This window comes from Ambystoma mexicanum, chromosome 8, assembly GCF_040938575.1.
Source record: "Ambystoma mexicanum isolate Mex_15411 chromosome 8, UKY_AmexF1_1, whole genome shotgun sequence".
Classification (NCBI taxonomy): domain Eukaryota; kingdom Metazoa; phylum Chordata; class Amphibia; order Caudata; family Ambystomatidae; genus Ambystoma; species Ambystoma mexicanum.
The window spans coordinates 20877657-20896720 of NC_090929.1; the positions used below are offsets into that span (position 1 = coordinate 20877657).

Genomic DNA, 19064 nt, shown 5'->3' on the forward strand with positions numbered 1-19064 from the left:
TATCCAGCGGGGCTAGTTACTCTGTCTAGCACCCTCCCTCTCTCTTTCCATGCCCAGAACATCTTTCTGTTTTGTTGCCCCCTCTCCCCTCTCCCCTTGTCCCTTCTCCTATCTCCCCATCTCCCACCCCCCCTATGATTCCCCTACCATCCTCAATTCCTCTTCACCTCACCTTCTTGTCACGCTTTATCCCTCCCTGTCTGCCTATCCCTCCGCTCTGCTTCAGGGATTCTTTCTTGGATCTCCCATAATGTTTTCAGTACTGTGGGGTCTCTGATTGGGACTCCTGTACTTCTCCTTGTAACATGGGGTTATCTGTGTCCTGAACTACTTGTGCTTCTCTCGCTGTGGTCTTCCTTTCTCTTGGGCCTCCTCTTGGTCCCTTTCCCTCTCCTCTCTCCCCTACATCCTCCTCCACCTCTCACACTCTGTATTAGACCTCCTCATGTCTCTTTAATGTGCTTGTCTCTCTGTCTTTGTGCTTGGATGGCTTCTGATTGTCATTGTGTTATGGGGCCCCTGTTATGAACTTCCTCTGCTCCCCACCCTACGCTGGGGTCTCTCTCTGTGCTTCCCATGTATTTACTCTGTGTCCCAGTATCTCTGTGTCCTGGCCTCATTATTTCCTCTTGCTACCCATTCTTCATTTCCTGTACCTTCTTTGCTTCTCTCCATGGCATGGGGCTCTCGCTCTTTTAGATTTATCTGCTGCTCTACCTACAGTGGGAATGTATGTGTGCCTCTCGTGTGCCACTGTGTGCTCCAGAGTCTGTGTCCTGGGACTCGAGCTGCGCCCTCTGCCAAAATGTTTCTCTTTCCTGGACCTGACATTTTCTTAAGTACCGTAGGGTCAGTCTCTCTCTGCGTAGCCTGAACTTCCTCTGCTTCTCTCCGTACCCTGTGGGTCTCTGTGCCACAGGCTTTCTTTGTTCTGGTCTTTCTTCCTATGACACTGGGGGGTGAGGGAGTCTCTCTGTGAACTTCATCTGCTTCTCATTCTTCCCTGTGGTCATTACACGCTCCTTGGGCTGCTTGAGGTCATTAAACGCTCCGTGGGCTGCTTGAGGTCATTACACACTCCACACACTCCTTGGGTTGCTTGAGGTCACTGCACGCTTCCTGAGCTGCTTGAGGTCATTACACGCTCGGGCTGCTTGAGGTCATTACATGCTCCTTGGGCTGCTTGAGGTCATTGCATGCTCCTTGGGCTGCTTGAGGTCATTGCATGCTCCTTGGGCTGCTTGAGGTCATTGCACGCTCCTTGGGCTGCTTGAGGTCATTACACGCTCCCTGGGCTGCTTGAGGTCATTACACACTCCTTGGGCTGCTTGAGGTCACTTCTTGGGCTGTTTGAGGTCACTTCTTGGGCTGCTTGAGGTCACTGCACGCTCCTTGGGCTGCTTGAGGTCACTGCACGCTCCTTGGGCTGCTTGAGGTCACTGCACGCTCCTTGGGCTGCTTGAGGTCACTGCACGCTTCTTGGGCTGCTTGAGGTCATTGCACGCTCCCTGGGCTGCTTGTCTGTCTATTCCCTGGGATGTCAGTGCTTTGAACGTCTGCTCATCCTCTGGCCAGGTGTGCTCAAGTACTGATTCTTGTTATTTTCTTCTGCAGCGTCTTCAGTTGAAGTTGTGCGAGCGAGAGAAGGAAATGGAAGACATACTTAGCCAGCTGGCATCTGAAAAGGTACAGCTGCTGGCCCTCCATCACATCCGCTGCACCTAGCTTCCATGGATGGCCTGGCGATCCCTTGTCACGGCGTGGTGGGGCATTTCCTCTTATCATGAATCCTGACCACTGCTTTTTTTTCTCTTAGGATCTCGCTCAAACAGCAACTGAATTCACCAAGTCACTGGAATGCTCCAAGTCTCATTTACAAGCGGCGATGAAGAAGTGCGAGCTTGAGAACAACCGTCTAAGTTGCCAGATCAAGGTAAGAGGTGCTGTTCTGCCTTCATAGGAGGGGGGCGTATTAGTTACAAAACAGGTGAATACAATGAGCAGGATTAAAAGAGCAGATCTGAAGGAGAGAATGGGTTTCCTATAGTTTGTGATGAACTTGTTCTGTACATGGAGCAATGACAAATTGAGGTAATTTGTCTTTTCTGCCCAAAGGGGGACCACTTCCTATGAGGATAGGGAGGTGAGCCCACTGCGCAATATGCTCCCTAAAGGTATAGGCAACCTCACCAGGAGACACCCCCCTTTGGGGACCAGAACTCACGTTCCTGTGATAGCCCCTTATCACCTAGATGAAGTGTTCCACCACCACAAAGACTTCCAACAACTGGAACGTAGAAACACAGAATAGATTCCTGAATCTTACAGAAAAGAAGCATGTCCCTTTAAATCTTAAGGTCCCATACACTTGGACGAGTAGGTTAAATAATGGACGTCCGGCGTGCAGAGAGGAAGAAGGTAGTCAGCACAACCCGACAGGCCTGCGCGTTTGAATCTGAAACCAGTCCTGTTTGCCTGCCGTCCAGAGAAGGATCTTCGTTCCAGAAGAGGCGTGCCTGAACAATTTGAAGCCAAGAAGTTAATCTTTGTCGCCCAGGGTCCAGAGGAGTTTTTTTTTAATGCTGGAAGCCAAGGTGCTGAGTATTGGCTGGAAGAGGGGGGTACCCTTGCATAGTGCCGGCCACCAACCAGAGCTGCAAAAGTTCCAGCTAACTGGAGGATCCTTCAAGGAGCACTGCTGCCACAACATCTGTTCACTTTCCCACGCCAGAGAAGGTCCACGTTCACTGCTTGCAGAGGAGTGCCTGCCGGTGGGTTTCCCACTGCCAAAATCCAAAGAAGATGTCAGAGGGTCCAGGCTTGGTGAGGGTCCACAGTCCAGTGGTTGTTTCCAGGTTGCCAGAAGCCTTCCATAGGTCTGTGCTGTGGCTACAGCAACAAAGAACCAAAACGCGGTGAGCTGCGAAATCCCAAAACCTGCTTCTGCCTCTGCACCCAAATCCTGATACCTGCTTCTGCATCTGTACCCTTCACAACCAAAAGTCATTCATGGCCACCAAGGGTCTTATCTCCTTCAGCCAGGCCTTGTCGAGAGCCACAGCAAGATTCACCTTCGTGGGACATCCACAGCCGGCGTAACAACCGTACATCGGAGACCACCGCGAAAGTCCTGCATTGCTTCCTTTCCGACACTGCCTGGTTCCCTTCTTCTCGACACCGACATCCCAGTGACTCCTTCCAAGGGGTGGTTCATCCTCGAGGGGTCTTGTTGAGTAAAGCCAAGAAACCACACCACTTTGCCTGCCAAGGTACCCAAGGTACTTTCCACCACTGATCGCCCCTCTACAACACCTCCTCCCTATCTCACACACTGAATCTCCAAAAAACCCAATCTGCGAACTCTACGCTCAACCTCCTCCATCTGACTTACTAAACCTAGATTCACCAGAAAACGATCAGGGGGCTCCTGCTTCACTGTCATTGCTCCCGCATTATGGAACACGCTCCCACCCGCAACCAGAAACAAACCATCCTACCCTGCATTCTGCAAACGGGTCAAACCCTCACTTTTTAACAAGTATGCATGATTACCCCTGTAACCACTGTGAACCAAAATTCTGTACTGTAACTATGTTTCTGATGTTTGTTAATCTGCTTAGAATCACATGCTGTGCATAGTCCGACATCCAGTGGTCACCGCAGAGTATTGCATTTTGTTTTTCATAGTTGAAAAGGGGACATCGACAAGGCTTGTCTGTAACACTACCCCTATAGTGACGTGCAGTGTACCCACCATCCCTCACGCGTCGAGGTCCCTCAGATTGTTTTTTTCCGCCCAGTTATTGGTTGCCTTTATGTGGAGCTCCTCGAGAGACATTGTGAAATCATTTCCTCGACCCTTGTTCGTTTACTATTATTTATAAACCATACACATAGATCCCTCCCTCAACGTAGAAGCGTTCTCCGCCGAGCAAGCTCTTCGACGGAGGGACGAGCGGAGGAGATCCTTCGGCGCTGCCGAACACGTGGCCTGGCCTCGCTGGCCTAACAGTAGGGAGAGTGGGGTTGTGTGGTCATTTCTTTGCTTCACTCTAAGAATGCCTTTCTCTTTCCCCTCCCTCTCTTTCGAGGTCGTAATCACATTTCATATCCTCAGCTATGGAGAGGACGCCCTTTAGGTTTTGCCCGTGCTGCAAGGGCAAATTTACCTGGAAGGACAAGCACAAACGGTATAACCGTTGCTTGCCCCTCGATCACAAAGAGGACGGCTGTGCAGACTGTAAGTTACTTGAACCCAAAACCTTAAAAGACCGCAGGGTCAAAAGGTGGGCAGCCTATGCAATGTCTAGGTCTGACTCCTCGCCAGCTGCCGCCGTCGCCGAATGTGACGAGGAAAGTGATTACACAGCCTCCGCTAAGGAGGTTGTAGACCTCTCGAAGGAGCGTTCCCGCTCCTCGTCCGTCCCTGGCCCCGACAAGCCCGGCTCACGCCCCGCTTATGGGGATGATCACCCCGGCGACAAGGACGAACACAGGAAAACACACAAGCACATACCCCACGGCACGCATTTGTCGAAGACGAAGGCAGCCATAGCGTCAACAGAGGCGTCGGGTCCACCGGTGCCTTACGCCGACCGTAAGGGTCGCAAGCCCTCCCCGCCACCGCTTTTGCGACCGGCGACTGGGCTTTCTGTAAATAAGGGCGCTAACCCCAAATCCTCAGTCGACACGCCTCGCAAGAGTGCGTACGTCACCAGTAAAGACTCTACACTGCCTAGTGCGACGGCGAGCGATCCCTCGACGGAGAAGCTGCTCTCCGAAAGCCTCGCGCGTATAGCTTTGAAAGACGGCCAGAGACGGATGGCAGATAACATGTCGAAAACCGCTCACAGGGCCAAAGAAACGCTGAGGACGCCGGCGGGTAGGCTGGGACAGCTCCCACCGTCGACAGAAGACCCTAGCCAGGGAGAAGGTTTCTCAGAAGGCGAAGGGACGCTATCTTCGACGCTATGGGACAGAACTAAGCAACTGCAAAGAGAGGAACCTCCCTTTTCACTCCCAGACCGCTCTGGCCTACCTTACTGGACTGTAGAGAGGTTCCAGTCATGTATGGACAAGCTAGACGGGTTCATGGCCATCCCAGAAAATAGGACACCCAAGAGGCCAAGGGAGGTTCCCCAGGAGGGGCCAGGGGCTAAATACCCGAAGCACTTTAACCCCCTACAGGAAGACATGTACTCTTACAACCTCACTGAAGAGGATCCTCACTTCCAGGAAGAGAATGAGTTTGTGTAAAATGAAGACCTACAAGAGGAAGAAGGTTTTCATGAAGGTGAAGAGGGCTACGAGGAGGACCCAGGTGAAGGTGGCTGACAGTCACCATCAGGGTCTACAGACCCCGACATTATAGACATTTCTTCTCCTCAGACCACACCGGTCAGGAACCCATCTCCAGTAGATGATCAGCCCACCTTCAATGCGCTACTGAGGAAGGCAGCAGCGCATTTTGAAGTTGAAACTGGGGAGGTCACCCCAGATACTGATTTCGTCGAAAGGATTATTAAGGAAAAACCTCCCACTAGTCAAACTATTCCTATCCTCGCCTCGGTTAAAAGACAACTCACCCCATCGCTGTCCACCCCCGCGCTGGTAAGAGGGGTCAATCCAAGAATCGAGAAATTGTTCTCACCCTCTCAGTCAGACCCATTATATATCAGGGGTCACTCAGTCCCAGACTCCTTAGTGGTTATTAACACAAGGAAGAGGGCTGGGGTTCCACTGTCAACCAGCGAGGCACCCCCAGACAAAGAAGGGAAAAAACGTTATGCCTGGGCAAAAGAATTTCCGCCTCGGCAGCGTTTTCAATTAGAATTGCCAATAATAATACATTGTTGTCAAGCTATGCCAATGCTCAATGGGGAAAGCTTAAACAGGACATCGAAGAAGCCCCTGAACCTCTAAGAACACGCTTATTGGCTACAGTTACAGTAGGAGCTCTGGTCAACCAGAGCATCATTAAGAACACACTGTCAAGCTGAGAGGTCCTGTGTCTGCGGAAGCTGCTGAACCCCCAACGATCCCCCTGAAATGTAATTCCCAGAACTAGATTTCAATTCAGCTCTGTAAACTACACCCCGAAGGGAAAGGGGGAAGTGGATAACAAAACAACACCAGGCAGATGGCGTCAACGCTAACCAGAGCTGAACCTGCAGAGGATATAAGAAAAGCAGATACAATTCCTTTATTTACTTACTTACCCTTAGGAATGGGAAAGACTTTAAATCCATAACTAATAATTAAGAATCATACCTGGCTCTTCTCTTGAAATTTCTTAGAGAAGCTTGTAAAGAAGCTGAAAATCTCTCTTACTTGAGACTGGAAAGTTTAGTTCTTTGTCTCTTTTCCAAAATGCACTAGATGTCCAGTTAAATTGTCTTTATGTATTCTTTCCTTTTCTTTCAAACTTTTCTTTTGTTTTTTCAAACTATTTACAATTCAATTGAGTTTGTGAATTCTTGAAGAAACACGTGTTAAACTCACACGCGGGTTATTTCCATACAGATGAAGTTCACATTGAAAACTTCCTGCGTTGAAGAACGCGCGCACGGAAAGCAAAATCCACACGCAGAAAACACACGCGCTTGCCTAACCACGTAAAGTAGAATTCACGCGCAAACGAGAACACGCGCAGAAAAAACACACGCGCTAAAAAATTTCCGTGTTGATGAACTTCCGCGCCTATTCACACGCGCCTTATAATCCACGCGCAATGAGTTCACTCGCGATCGAATACACACGTTTACAAAGACACGCGCAAGAAACCACACGCGCATTTGAGTTCTAGTGCTGAAGCACACGCGCTTGAAATCACACGCGCTATAAAGTTCTCACGCGGCAATCAGATTATCGCGCCAGGAAACACACGCGCTGGAAACACACATGCGCTCTTGGATTCACACGCGACGAACAGATTCTCGCGCTAAGGAGCACCCGCGCTGGAAAACACACGCGCTCTTGAATTCTCACACGACGAACAGGTTCTCGCGCTAAGGAGCACACGCGCTGGCAAACACACGCGCAGTTGAATACACTCGCACGCGCAAAGGTTCAACGATATTTTCAGATTACAAGTAGTACGCGTATTTTCAAATAGCGTTCAAGCGCACTCAGGGAGTTCAATAGTACAAGTACAAAGATAACTTTTTACAAATTTTCAAGAAAATGTCATTAAGATGAACAGAGCTGCAGTACAAACAAAGTCACTTATCTCCAGAGCGAATTCATAAGGATCTTCAGAGTTTCCTGTCTTCAAAAACAAATTCCTGACAACTGATAGCTTCTCCAGAAACCCCCAAGAAAGTAGCCGCTCAACTGCTAACGCCTGAAGGATAAAATCCAAAAGGCCCAAGTCTAAAGCAGGAGCAGCCACTAAACACGTCCTCTCAGCTGGGGTTTAGATGATGAAAGGCACAGAGTGACAGTTTAGAATGTTCATTGTTGTTCTGCAGTGTCTTCTAACCAATCAGAGCTGTCACTGTGAGACTCCATTTTGCCTTGGGTCAGAACCAGGATTCTGAATCAGCAAGTTAAGGCCAAACCAACTACAATAGAAAACTTCCCACCAAAATAAGGCTAATCTAAAAAGGATTAATAAAGAGGAATAATGAGAAGGAAACTTGAATAAGGGAAAATAGCCTGAATAGGGGAAGGAAACTTGACACACTCATGTTGCGGCAGAAACTGCTGGCCGTTCTTTGGTGCAGGGAATTCTACTGAAGCGTCACGTCTGTCTTCGCAATTCCGGTTTCAAGGCAGAAACGCAGGCGTCACTCATTAATAAGCCAATAGAAGAGTCAAATCTCTTTGGAAGGGCAGTGGACGACGCACTGGAAAATGTGAAGAAAGAATTCAACACCATAAAGACCTTAGATCAAATCCCAAAGCCTCCAAACAGGCGAGGATTTGGAAACGAGCGCTTTTTTCGTGGCCAACGCCAACAGCAGCAGCAGCAACAGCATTACACTGCGGGCAACTGGCCCTCTAAACAGGGTACCAGTAACCAGTATAACCAAAGAGGACAACGCCGCGGCAAGGGCAGAGACGGGGGCTCCAGCCCCAGAGGCACCCCGGCAAGTAACACCAAATGACCCGAAGGTTCGGGTCCCCTCCCATGCGTCTCCGGTTGGGGGTCGGATAACATCATTCCTATCAGCATGGGAGGGAATAACATCAGACCGGTGGGTATTGTCAACCGTAGCCCACGGATACTGTATAGAGTTCAATCGGTCCCCCACCTACAGACCTCCAACCGAACGACGCCTGTCTCCAGAACACCTCGTCATCCTCCTACAAGAAGTAGAACAGCTGCTACAGAAAGGAGCAATAGAAGTCATGCCCCTATCTCAGGTAATGGAAGGTATTTATTCAGTGTACTTCCTTGTACCCAAAAAGGACCTAACCATGCGCCCTGTACTAGATCTGCGCCCAGCGAACAAATTTGTAAAACCACAGAAATTTCGTATGGTAACATTACAGGAGGTAATTCCCCTGCTATCTCAGGGGGACCACATGACAACACTAGACACGGAAGATGCATACTTTCATATTTTGATGTTGCCAGTGCACAGAAAATACCTCAGGTTCATGATAGAGGGCAAACACTACCAGTTCAGAGTGCTACCCTTCGGCATAGCGTGTGCACCAAGGGTATTCCCGAAGGGACTGGCAGTGGCAGTGGCCCACCTACGCAGGTTGTCCATACCGGTATACCCTTACCTCGACGATTGGCTCATAACAGGGGAGTCCTACGAGACATGCTTCTCAAACACCCAGAAGACATTGGACCTTTTGTTCCAACTGGGCTTCTCCATCAACGAGAAAATGTCCAGCTTAGAGCCCAGCCAAGTCAAACAATTCCTAGGGGCTCTAATTCGAACAAAGGACGGCCTCGTCTTCCCCTCCAACGAGAGGGTCCAAAATATGCTGTTTCAGATCCCTCAATATGTGGCCAGTTGAGAGGTGACGGTACGCAAAGCAATGCGCTTGTTAGGAATGATGGCGTCATGTATGTATTTGGTACCTCACGCGCGCCTGCGCATGCGTCCAATGCAAGATTGGCTCAACAGCCAGTGGTGTCAGGCCAGCGGACAATGGGACGATCTAGTGGTGGTCTCGCAGGCCTTGGTTCTCTCGCTATGGCGGTGGTCGAAGCAAAACCTGGTAATAGGGAAACCATTCGCCACCCCCGCAGTGGAAGCCACTCTAACCACAGACGCATCACTCACAGGATGGGGGGCTCACCTATCCCATCAGACTGCTCACGGAAGTGTGGACTCCGAGCGTAGCTTCCAAGCACATAAACTTATTAGAGCTACTTGTGGTTTTCAAGGCACTAAAAGCCTTCCAGACACACCTACAAGGGAAGACAGTGATGGTCCTCACGGACAGTACCACAGCCATGTACTACTACCTCAACAAGCAAGGTGGCACTCACTCTCCAGGACTGTCCAAGCTGTCCCAAAACATCTGGAAGTGGGCTCTCAGACACATGATGTTCCTATTGTCCCAACATGTACCAGGGGAACTCAATCTGCTAGCAGACGAACTCAGCAGAGACTTTCCTCTGCCCTCAGAGTACGAATGGCGATTACACAAAGACATCGTCTTCAACGTCTCCACACAATGGGGCTTCCCAGAAATAGACCTCTTCGCAACTCTGGAGAACTCACAATGCCTAGATTACGCCTCCAGATACCCACAGAACCGCTCCAAGGGGAACGGTCTCTGGATACCATGGTCAGGGAAATTTGTTTACGCTTTCCCCCCCCCCCGACTCCTCTGCTGAACAAGATAGTGCACAAGATGCACCAGGAACCAGTCACCATGATACTGATAGCCCCGATGTGGGCCCGCCAACCATGGTTTGCGCACCTGATGGAGATGTCCCTATCCCCACCAGTGAAGCTGCCATGCCCATACAACTTGCTGTCACAGGACAAGGGCAAGACACTACACCCATCCCCACAGAACATGAACTTAGCAGCCTGGCTCCTGAGGTCATAAAATTTGTCCATTTACAACTCCCTCAGAGAGGCATGGACATTCTCAAAGAAGCTAGAAAACCCAACACTCGCCACTGCTATTCTAACAAGTGGAAGAGATTTGTCATCTGGTGTAGAGGTAAGAGCATCAACCCAGTCCACTGCTCTCCCACACAAATTGTCCTTTACCTCACCCATTTACTAGACTCGGGTCTAGTGTTCAATTTTATTAAAGTCCATCTAGCGGCACTTTCTGCATTCACCACCTCTCAACTTAAGGTGTCCCAGTTATCAAAGCCTTCATCGAGGGGGTAAAGAGAATACACCCTCCGATAGCAAACCCAGCTCCCGGCTGGGACCTTAACGTGGTACTTACCAGGCTCATGGGCTCACCCTTTGAACCCATGCACAAGGCAACTCTTAAGGACCTCTCTTAAGACTGCTTTCCTAATAGCTATCACCTCCATTAGGAGAGTAAGTGAACTACAGGCTCTTTCTATTCCAGACCCCTTCGTAACAGTTCACAAAGATAAGGTGGTTCTACGCACACACCCAAGGTTTGCACCGAAATTCATATCGAAATTCCATGTCAACCAGTCAATAGAACTACCGACGTTCTTTCAAAACCCTTCCAATTTGGGAGAAAAGAGCCTGCATACACTCGATGTGCCAGAGCTGTCATGTTTTATATGGAAAGGACTAGGCCACTGAGAAAGACTAATCAGTTCTCGGTGGCAGCAGGAAGAGAAGGAGATGCAGTCTCAAAGTCCACTATATCTAGATGGATTGTTCAATGCATCACTCTCTGTTACACTCTTGCTAAGAGAGAACTGCCCTTCAAGCCAAGAGCACACTCTACTCGAGGCACTGGGGCATCCATAGCATTCATTGCAAACGTTCCCCTTGAGTCCATTTGCAAAGCGGCAACCTGGAGTGCTGTACACACCTTTACAAAACACTACTGTCTAGATGCTCACTCTAGATCTGATTCCCAGGTGGGATAAGCAGTATTAAGACATCTTTTCTCTACCGTTCCTTCTCACAACCCACCTCCAACTCCGGGTACTGCTCGCTAGTCTATGCACAGCATGTGATTCTAAGCAGATTAACAAGCATCAGAAGACAATGCATTACTTACCCTAAAAGCATTTCTGATGGTTGTATCTGCTTAGATTCACATGCGCCCACCCTTCCTCCCCGCTCGGATGGAAGGAACATGGACATCTTTCTACATCTCTCTCTCTTTTCTGTACTCACTTTTATATAGAAGGCTCCCTCAGGGCAGAAAAAATACAAACAGAGGGACCTCGACGCGTGAGGGGTTGTGGGTACACTGCACGTCACTATAGGGATAGTGTTACAGACACGCCTTGTCGACGTCCCCTTTTCGACTATGAAAAACAAAATGCAATACTCTGCGGTGACCACGGGATGTCGGACTATGCACAGCATGTGAATCTAAGCAGATACCACCATCAGAAATGCTTTTACGGTAAGTAATGCATTGTCATGTCATTTAGCGCCGTGATACCTCCGGGTCCTGGGCATGTAAAACAAATGAAATAAATAAGAACATCATCCATCCTCAGGATTCATTCAGGGGTCCCAGATTCGTCTTGGATCATGTTCTCCTGTGGCTTCTCGGGTACTTTAGGGGTAGTGGGGATCTGTAGAAAGAGAAGCAGACTATTAATGAAAATATTTGGTTTGGCTGTAATATACAACATAAAGTACACCTTAACTTTTCCTTACAGGTTGCCCAGGTTGGGGCGGGATCCTCACACAGTATTGCATTTGTATTTTAAAGAAAGCATTCTGCCTATGTTCTAATTATGACCTGCCTTTCTACAGTAATGGTTTATGAAGTTAACCCTTGCCTAAGAACTGAAATGTTTTTTAATAGCTTAGCAGTTGGTGCATTACAATTGCATTTAAAGGAAAGTGGTACCACATAGAACTGTATGTATATTTCTGGGGCTTGTGGAATCTGCTTAGATCACATGCTATGCATAGGCCGACATCTAGTGGAAGCTGCGGAGTATTACAGTTGTTTTCGAAACTTGAAAAGGGATGTCAACAGGGTGTGCCAGTAATACTGTCCCTAATGTGACGTCCACTGTACCCATGATCCTTCATGCGTCGTGGTACCTCAGATTGTTTTTTTCCACCATCATTTTCGGACGCTAAAACGCAGAGTTCCTTTTCGGCTAACGCTATTGATTAACAAAGTACTTACAGCTAGTTAGTCTTTCTGTCCTTTATATTGCCGAGCTTCGACGATCACCTTCGACAACGGTTACAAGGACCAACGTTGCTGGCTGCAGAACGTGCCTCGACGACAACTCAGCGACCTTGGAAGGCCTCTCTGGGCCTTGGCTAAGACAGTATGGCGAGTGGGGGGGTGGTCATACCTTAGGCTACTAAGAGAATGCATATTTCCCATTTCACCCTCTATGTTCGCCAAACTGCTTTTCCAACCAATCATTGAAAATACACTGTTTAAATTTTGCCCCAATTGCAACAAAACATTTCCCTGGCAGGACAAGCACCTGTAACTCGGATATCGCCAGATACCCCGGCTGAGGTTACGAAATCTTCTCTTCTGTCCTTTGTCCGGTCGAGGGAGGCCCAGAGTTCACAGGTCCCTTTCGGACATGTAATTTCGCTTTGGTCAGTCACAGTGCTTAGGAATCTGTTCCAGATACCTTCCAGCTGAACACCCAAACAAAGAAAAGCCAAAGACCTCTGAGATACAGGTGACTTCAGGACACCTCTAGGATGTAAAGACAAATTGCAACAGGAGTCCCTGCGGGCAGGCGGCAGCAGGCGATCTTCTAGGAATGAAAAAAAAAGGAGCAGGTCCTGTTGTACGGCTTCTGTTAATGCAAGAAGACTGTAAATGCTGGCTCATGCATCTGGTTGTACTCATTGAAGCTCCTCCAAGTTCCAAGGATGCACTAAGAATAGCAATGGCTGCAGCGAGGTAGCTAAAGAGAGCTGAACAGTCCACTGGGTGGTACATGGACACTTCCGAAGGATTAGAATGCATGGATCATAGAGCAGGGGTCAAGACTAGTTGTTCCCCACCGGTCCAGGGGTCGAGGCACCAACATGGGCCTTATTGCGATTAGGACAGAGGAGCAGGGCTTCACTGGGACTTGGCCGGAGGGGTCTTGGCTCCTAACAAAGATCTGAAGAATGGCTTCACAAGTCCTCCTTTTAATCTAGGTTTTGGACTCAAGTCGCCCCCAGGTCCACCGATTTAAGGATCTGCACCATTTGAACTGGCAGGATGTGTCCAATTACGGACGGCCACTAGCCACACATTCTGCCCAGCAAAAGACACACTGTACCTCGGATGTGGACTACTAGGTCCAGACTGACCAAGCCCCAAATCTGTCCACACACGCAGACTGCCAGTTTGCCCGAGAAACGGCTTTCCATATATGGCAATTCTGGACCAGAGAGGACCTGGAAGACGGCCAAAGTATAAAATGTCAACAGGCCAGGTGAAACTCTTGTCGCATATATGGTACTCTTTATGGTATTCTGCAGCAAAGTGTAGAAGTGCACGAGTAAAAAGTTAAAAACATGGTAAAAAGGTTGGGCGTGACCTGGTGCGCGAAGCAGTAGCATGGCCGCCTGAGTGCTCCTGTAATGTACAGGGGATAAGCCCTGCTAAATACCTTATGCTGACCAGGTCCTGACTCCTGTGTAAGGCTGTCCCTAAAAACACTTAACACCACAATAAATACACTCCGCTAGGGAAATAAAAAGGTTTTATCTTACAAATGAGGATAATAGCATGGCACTCTGCTACCTGAGCGTTCTTCTCCTGTCCCTTATCCCGTTTCTTCTTCAAAAGTGGTTTCATGCAGGAGTTTATATAGGTCCAGCTTGTCATAGTGATGTCACTTTCACAACACACTCCCGCACGACTGATTGGATAGGCCCGAAATAATTCTACTGCTGCCCAGAAGGGGAGTCGGATTATGACTTCTGCCCAATCCGACCGCCCTTCCATAATAGGGATACTTCAAGGCCTCCTTTCTTTGTTGTCGCTGGTTTTGTCAGGTCATGCTGTTCTACTTATTGCTAACTACGCACAAACACAGTACAGCTCTACAAACTTTTATCAACCTTGCAAACTAGCCCAAGGAAAACTCCTAAAACCTCATTATCCATGTACAAACATATTTGCATCCATTCTATCCACTTTCCACTTGTCCTGCTCACGTTATCTGGGTCTGCAGTTCCCCCCCAATTCTGATTATAATATGCCTATTCTGCACTTTGCCACACAACACAGGCAAGCCCTATTTAGACACATGTTTTACCCACTCCCCATTGCCTGTGGCTAACCCCATGGACCCTTGATGAACAGTGGACACATCATGAGTCAGTTCGTGCTTCGGCCTTAGTGAGGAAAACCGCACGCTAAATACCTGTTGTCTATTTACGATCCCACAGGTCACATTCCTTCTGGGGAGTTTGGATCTTGGCTAACTTGGCATCCATTCCCCTGTGACTTTGAGCAGGTACATTATTTCTGCATACTCAGCAGCTGCAGCCCATTACTGCAACTACCACTACCGCCGTACCGCTCATGTCCTATCTATATCTGTCATTACAAATCTATCCAACTAATAGTTAATTGTACCTATACATCCTACTGTAGACCATAACTACCTTCAGTTTTTGCCTATGTCTCTGATTATGCTTGCATAAGAGAGCCCTCCTAGTGCCCTTCCTCCCCCTAGTCTATTATAGTTCTTTGAAGAGGTCTCGCCTAACTCTAAAGCGCTTGGGGGGTTCGGGAGAACCCTGGTTCCTTCCCAACATTCCCCCCTTTCGTTACTTCTACAGTAACAAACTCATCCCCATCTGATATATCTACAACCTCAAAGGTATCTGTTTGAGTTTCACTGTTTATTGTATGGCAAGGTGCATTAGAACCCCCAATTGATACCATCATCTTTGCACTACTAGGCACAACATCAGAGACCCAACATCAGAGACCCAATTGGCACATGCAGAAGAGAACCAAGAAGAACACAATAACAGGCACCAGTACATTTACTGCTGCCCCCAGCCATGACGGGACCCAATCAAAGGCAAGCAATTGCCAATCCGTGTTCTGAAATCCACCTTCTTTCTTCATTTGCACACCTAGATTGTGCACCAACTCGATGAAGTGGGATAGTAACCCATTCTCTGCATCCTCCAGGGGTACAAAAGTGTAGCAGCTGCTTCCCAACTTTTTACACACTCCTCCTTCTATGGCTGTTAATAGATCCAGTATCGATCGGTTCTGCATTGTCATGATTCACAACGCACGGAGCTCTACTTTAATGGCATTGAACCCATTGTCTGTATCATTGGCGAGTTGGACTAGATCCCAGTGGACGATTTTAACCCACTTGGCATTAGCAGCTGATTGTACCCCAGGAGCCAAAAAATATGAAAACAAGTCTGCTGAGCTAAAAAGTCGATACTCGTCAGGTATCCCTCTGAGCAGTGCGGAAGAGCCTTTTGAGATATAGTTCGATCTCCTCTTTCTTTTCAGCTGTTGAAATTGTTCTTTTTCTGGCAGCATAAAAAATTCTTGTGCAATCTGCAAGTCTCTCTGCTTCTTTAGGTGCTGGAGTGGTTGTTGGCACCTTGACAGGCAGTTATTTTCCCTTCAGGTGTTTTTCCAGGATAACTTGTAGTGCTGAGTGCAGGGTGGCCAGTGAACACTTGCCCCTCCATGATGATGGGAGGTGCAAGTAGGCTTGTCTGCCACAAACCTAGTAGTTATCCATCACCGCTGCCGTACCTTCTGTCATAACAAGACTCATCTGTTCAAATGATAAATCGGTCCTAAGAAACTGATACCCCTAATGACTTTCTGAGTGCCTTGTCCTGTGATTTTATGTTTTGTACCTACGTGTACATGTCAGCGCCCTAATGTTTGCGAGCTGCTGGCGCTATATAAACAAATAAATGAATAGATAAGAGTAGTTGGACTGTGTGTTTGTGCCAACAGGAACTGTTCCTTCATTGCTAAAACAAAGTTAATAGTCCATGCCTTTATGTAGACTGGTTTCTCCATTGTCGCAATCCATGTCCGCCTTTTGATGTATTGGGACCATATTTGCACACACATAGTTTCTACTCGGGCTATTATTTCTTTGCTGTATTTGATCAGTCCATCTGCCGGGCACGTCACTGTGGTACCCAGCCATTTGTTGTTGACATGTGAGTGACTTTCTACGGAAAAATATGGTGCTTGTAGACACTTGCTGTATTTCGCGCTGCCATTGCATAGCGCTGGGCCTAGATTGATGCTTCAACTGCACGCTGTGTGCCTGGAATGTGCCCTTTATCCTACATAGTGCAAGATGTACCATGCATTGTGCCTCCATAATTGGGACTAGTCGTGGAACTAAAACATTAGGAGCCCCTGACGCATGCGGAATGAGTGCACACACGCTATTCAACACATTCCTTCCCACAGTATGCATATCGGACTACCAGCTATTAGACGAATCTGAATGCTGAATGTCAGAAATGGCGTCAAAGCCCAACCCCTTATATAAATCATTCGTACTTCCCGTCCTATTTGTCTAAGAAAATCTGTGTGGATGGCTGGCAAAAAGTGACATTGTTTGGTTCTTATTTATCACAGACCTATTCATATTATTGTTCACAAATCTATTAGCATTATTCTCCTTTATATGTAACTGTCCATCCACCCTTTATATGGCCACCCCGTATAACAGACATACCTTCATACACTCCGACAACCACGACCAGTGTCGCACAAAACAATACAATCAACGTTCTACCAAGAAAGTATAATGCAGAATTCCTAGAACACATTATTCAGTTTATTATTATCCCTACATAACCGGGAGGTTTGAACACGTCGGTCAGGCATCCTTGCTTATCCATGGAGAGGAGGAAAAAAAGGTTACTGAGGAAGAGAGAGGGAGAGAGGGGGAAGAAGAGTGAGCGAAAGAGACCCTTTTCCCACCAGGCCCGTCCGGGTTCTAGACCTTCAAAAATTGAAAAAATGAAAAAAGATAAATAAAAGAACAATAAAAAATGAAAAGGAAAAAAGGAAAATCGGGGGTGTGCTACTGCACACCACCCTGGTATGGATCCCTTACTAAACGTCTTAATCAGTTATGTTATTGATCCGTCAATTGACCTTTGCAATGCACTTAACTCAGGTGCTCTTTGGACATACGATATTATGTACATCTCTCGGAGCTCCTTTACGCGGACTGCAAGAGGCGTACAGAACACCACCTTATATGGACCTTGAAACCTGGGACTGTTCCATCGACTAACAAAGGTTTTATTAGTGGTCCAGTTGTGGCAGATATGTTTGCAGTTGCTGTCTCCTTTCCTTCCGGTGTGTCCTGTCCTGCACTCCTGGGTGGCACAATCTGTCGGGATATGTATTTCATAGCACGTGTTGGTGCCGTTAAATATTCCCTAAATTCCTCTCCAAGTACTGTTGCAGCTTGATGTGCATCTGACGCTTTCCTCACAGGGGATATGGGTGATATCATGCGCCTGTCTATTTCATGTGGTGTCAAATGTTGGTCCTTACTAGGCTGTGTGCGTAAACGGAAGAGGGACAAGCACAAGCGATGTAATGTGAGGAGCTCATGGTGACTGACATAAGTAAGACAGACACAAGTGATCACATTTCATGGGTGTTTATTGAACACTGAAAGTTTGCATGTGGGTTGAAAAACACCTAATCTAAACCTAAATCTAAGATGGTGACAGGTGTCGACCATCAAATGAAAAATAAGGCAGTCATAGTGGGATCAATTCAAATAAAAAGGGCCTATACTCAGAGAACCTATTGCCAATTCCTTACACTTAATGCAAAAGGGTGTGGGGTTAAGTTTCAATAAAAGAAGTGTTCTCAAATAGTAAATCGGCAGGCGATAGCCTGAATCTCCCTTCCTCACGACTTGAGCACAGGGTAAGGTTGGAGCTTGTAACACAGTATGGACTTGGTATTCTACAGCCCAAGACAACGGTTCCAACGGCAGTTCGTCAGGATGCTGGTACTTGGGTCTCCTTTTCCCACGTTTCAGACACGGGATAGGATAGGAGCTTGGAGTACAGTACAGTCTCGGGCTTCTCCAGCATGAGACTACAGTTCCAATGGCAGTTCCAGGGCCGTCGATGGCCACGTCTCGTTTGCTTTGAAAGTCTCTTGCCTTCGGTCCTAATGTGTTCAAGCAACAGAAACAAAAGTTACTTTACCAAATGAAAGTTAGTTACTAAAGTTGCATATGGCTGATGGTTTCACCCCTGGTCCCCCTCTTCTGAGCTGACCCTTGCTCAATTGTTTCTTTGCTCTCTTATTCTTTTCTCATCAAACTTTGGATGATAGCTTAACTCCTTGGATCTCCCTTGCTCGGGCTCGGACTGCTCTTGACTGCCAGTATTGAGTTTAGCTTCACCCCAGACCTCCCTCATCTGGGCTCGGACCTTTCTCTGCTTTAACGGGAGTCAATTCCCCTGATTTCTTAATGTTCACTTTCACTATGGGATTCACTTCCCTTTCTTACACAGTGCTTGTAGATCCAAGTCTTTCGATTGTACAGGGATTTTGCTTGACCCTCTGTATGACCACCTTGACCTACTTTTGTGGCCTTCCTACAGCCTTCTGTTACTTGTAGTTTTTCTCATTTGGGGCTCGGCCAGAGTCTCTCGAATTAGCACCCACATGGTGCCACTTTCCCTCTGCAAATGGTCTCCCCATCACACTTAACAGTTCATTCAAATATTCAAAGCTTGCCACTCCTGGGATTGTCACTCAACACAACCCGGTTCTTATCGGCTCTCCGCATGACTCACCAGTTGTGATGAACTGCTTGGCTTCTGCCTTCTCTGGAGTCAAGACGGGTACCGCGGGAGGTTCCCTCGCTCCTGCTTATCGGCATAAGCTTGCCTTGTGTACCGCTCACTTCTGCTGCAGGTCCCTCGCGCTATTGTTTGCAGTCTTAGTTTGTCCTCCACAAAGGTTCTGCGGGCCTAGTATGAAAAGGG

The 19064-nt window shown here is 47.9% G+C and overlaps 1 protein-coding gene across 2 annotated transcripts in view; it reads left to right on the plus strand.

Moving 5' to 3' along the window:
• The window catches only part of ODF2 (outer dense fiber of sperm tails 2), a 1029707-nt gene that overhangs the window by 632502 nt on the left and 378141 nt on the right, over nt 1-19064 (plus strand). For both annotated transcript variants that reach the window (XM_069609164.1, XM_069609165.1), the window contains 2 exons: nt 1615-1686; nt 1817-1933. In XM_069609164.1, the coding sequence (XP_069465265.1) occupies nt 1615-1686; nt 1817-1933 (189 nt within the window). The remainder of the gene's footprint in view (nt 1-1614; nt 1687-1816; nt 1934-19064) is intronic.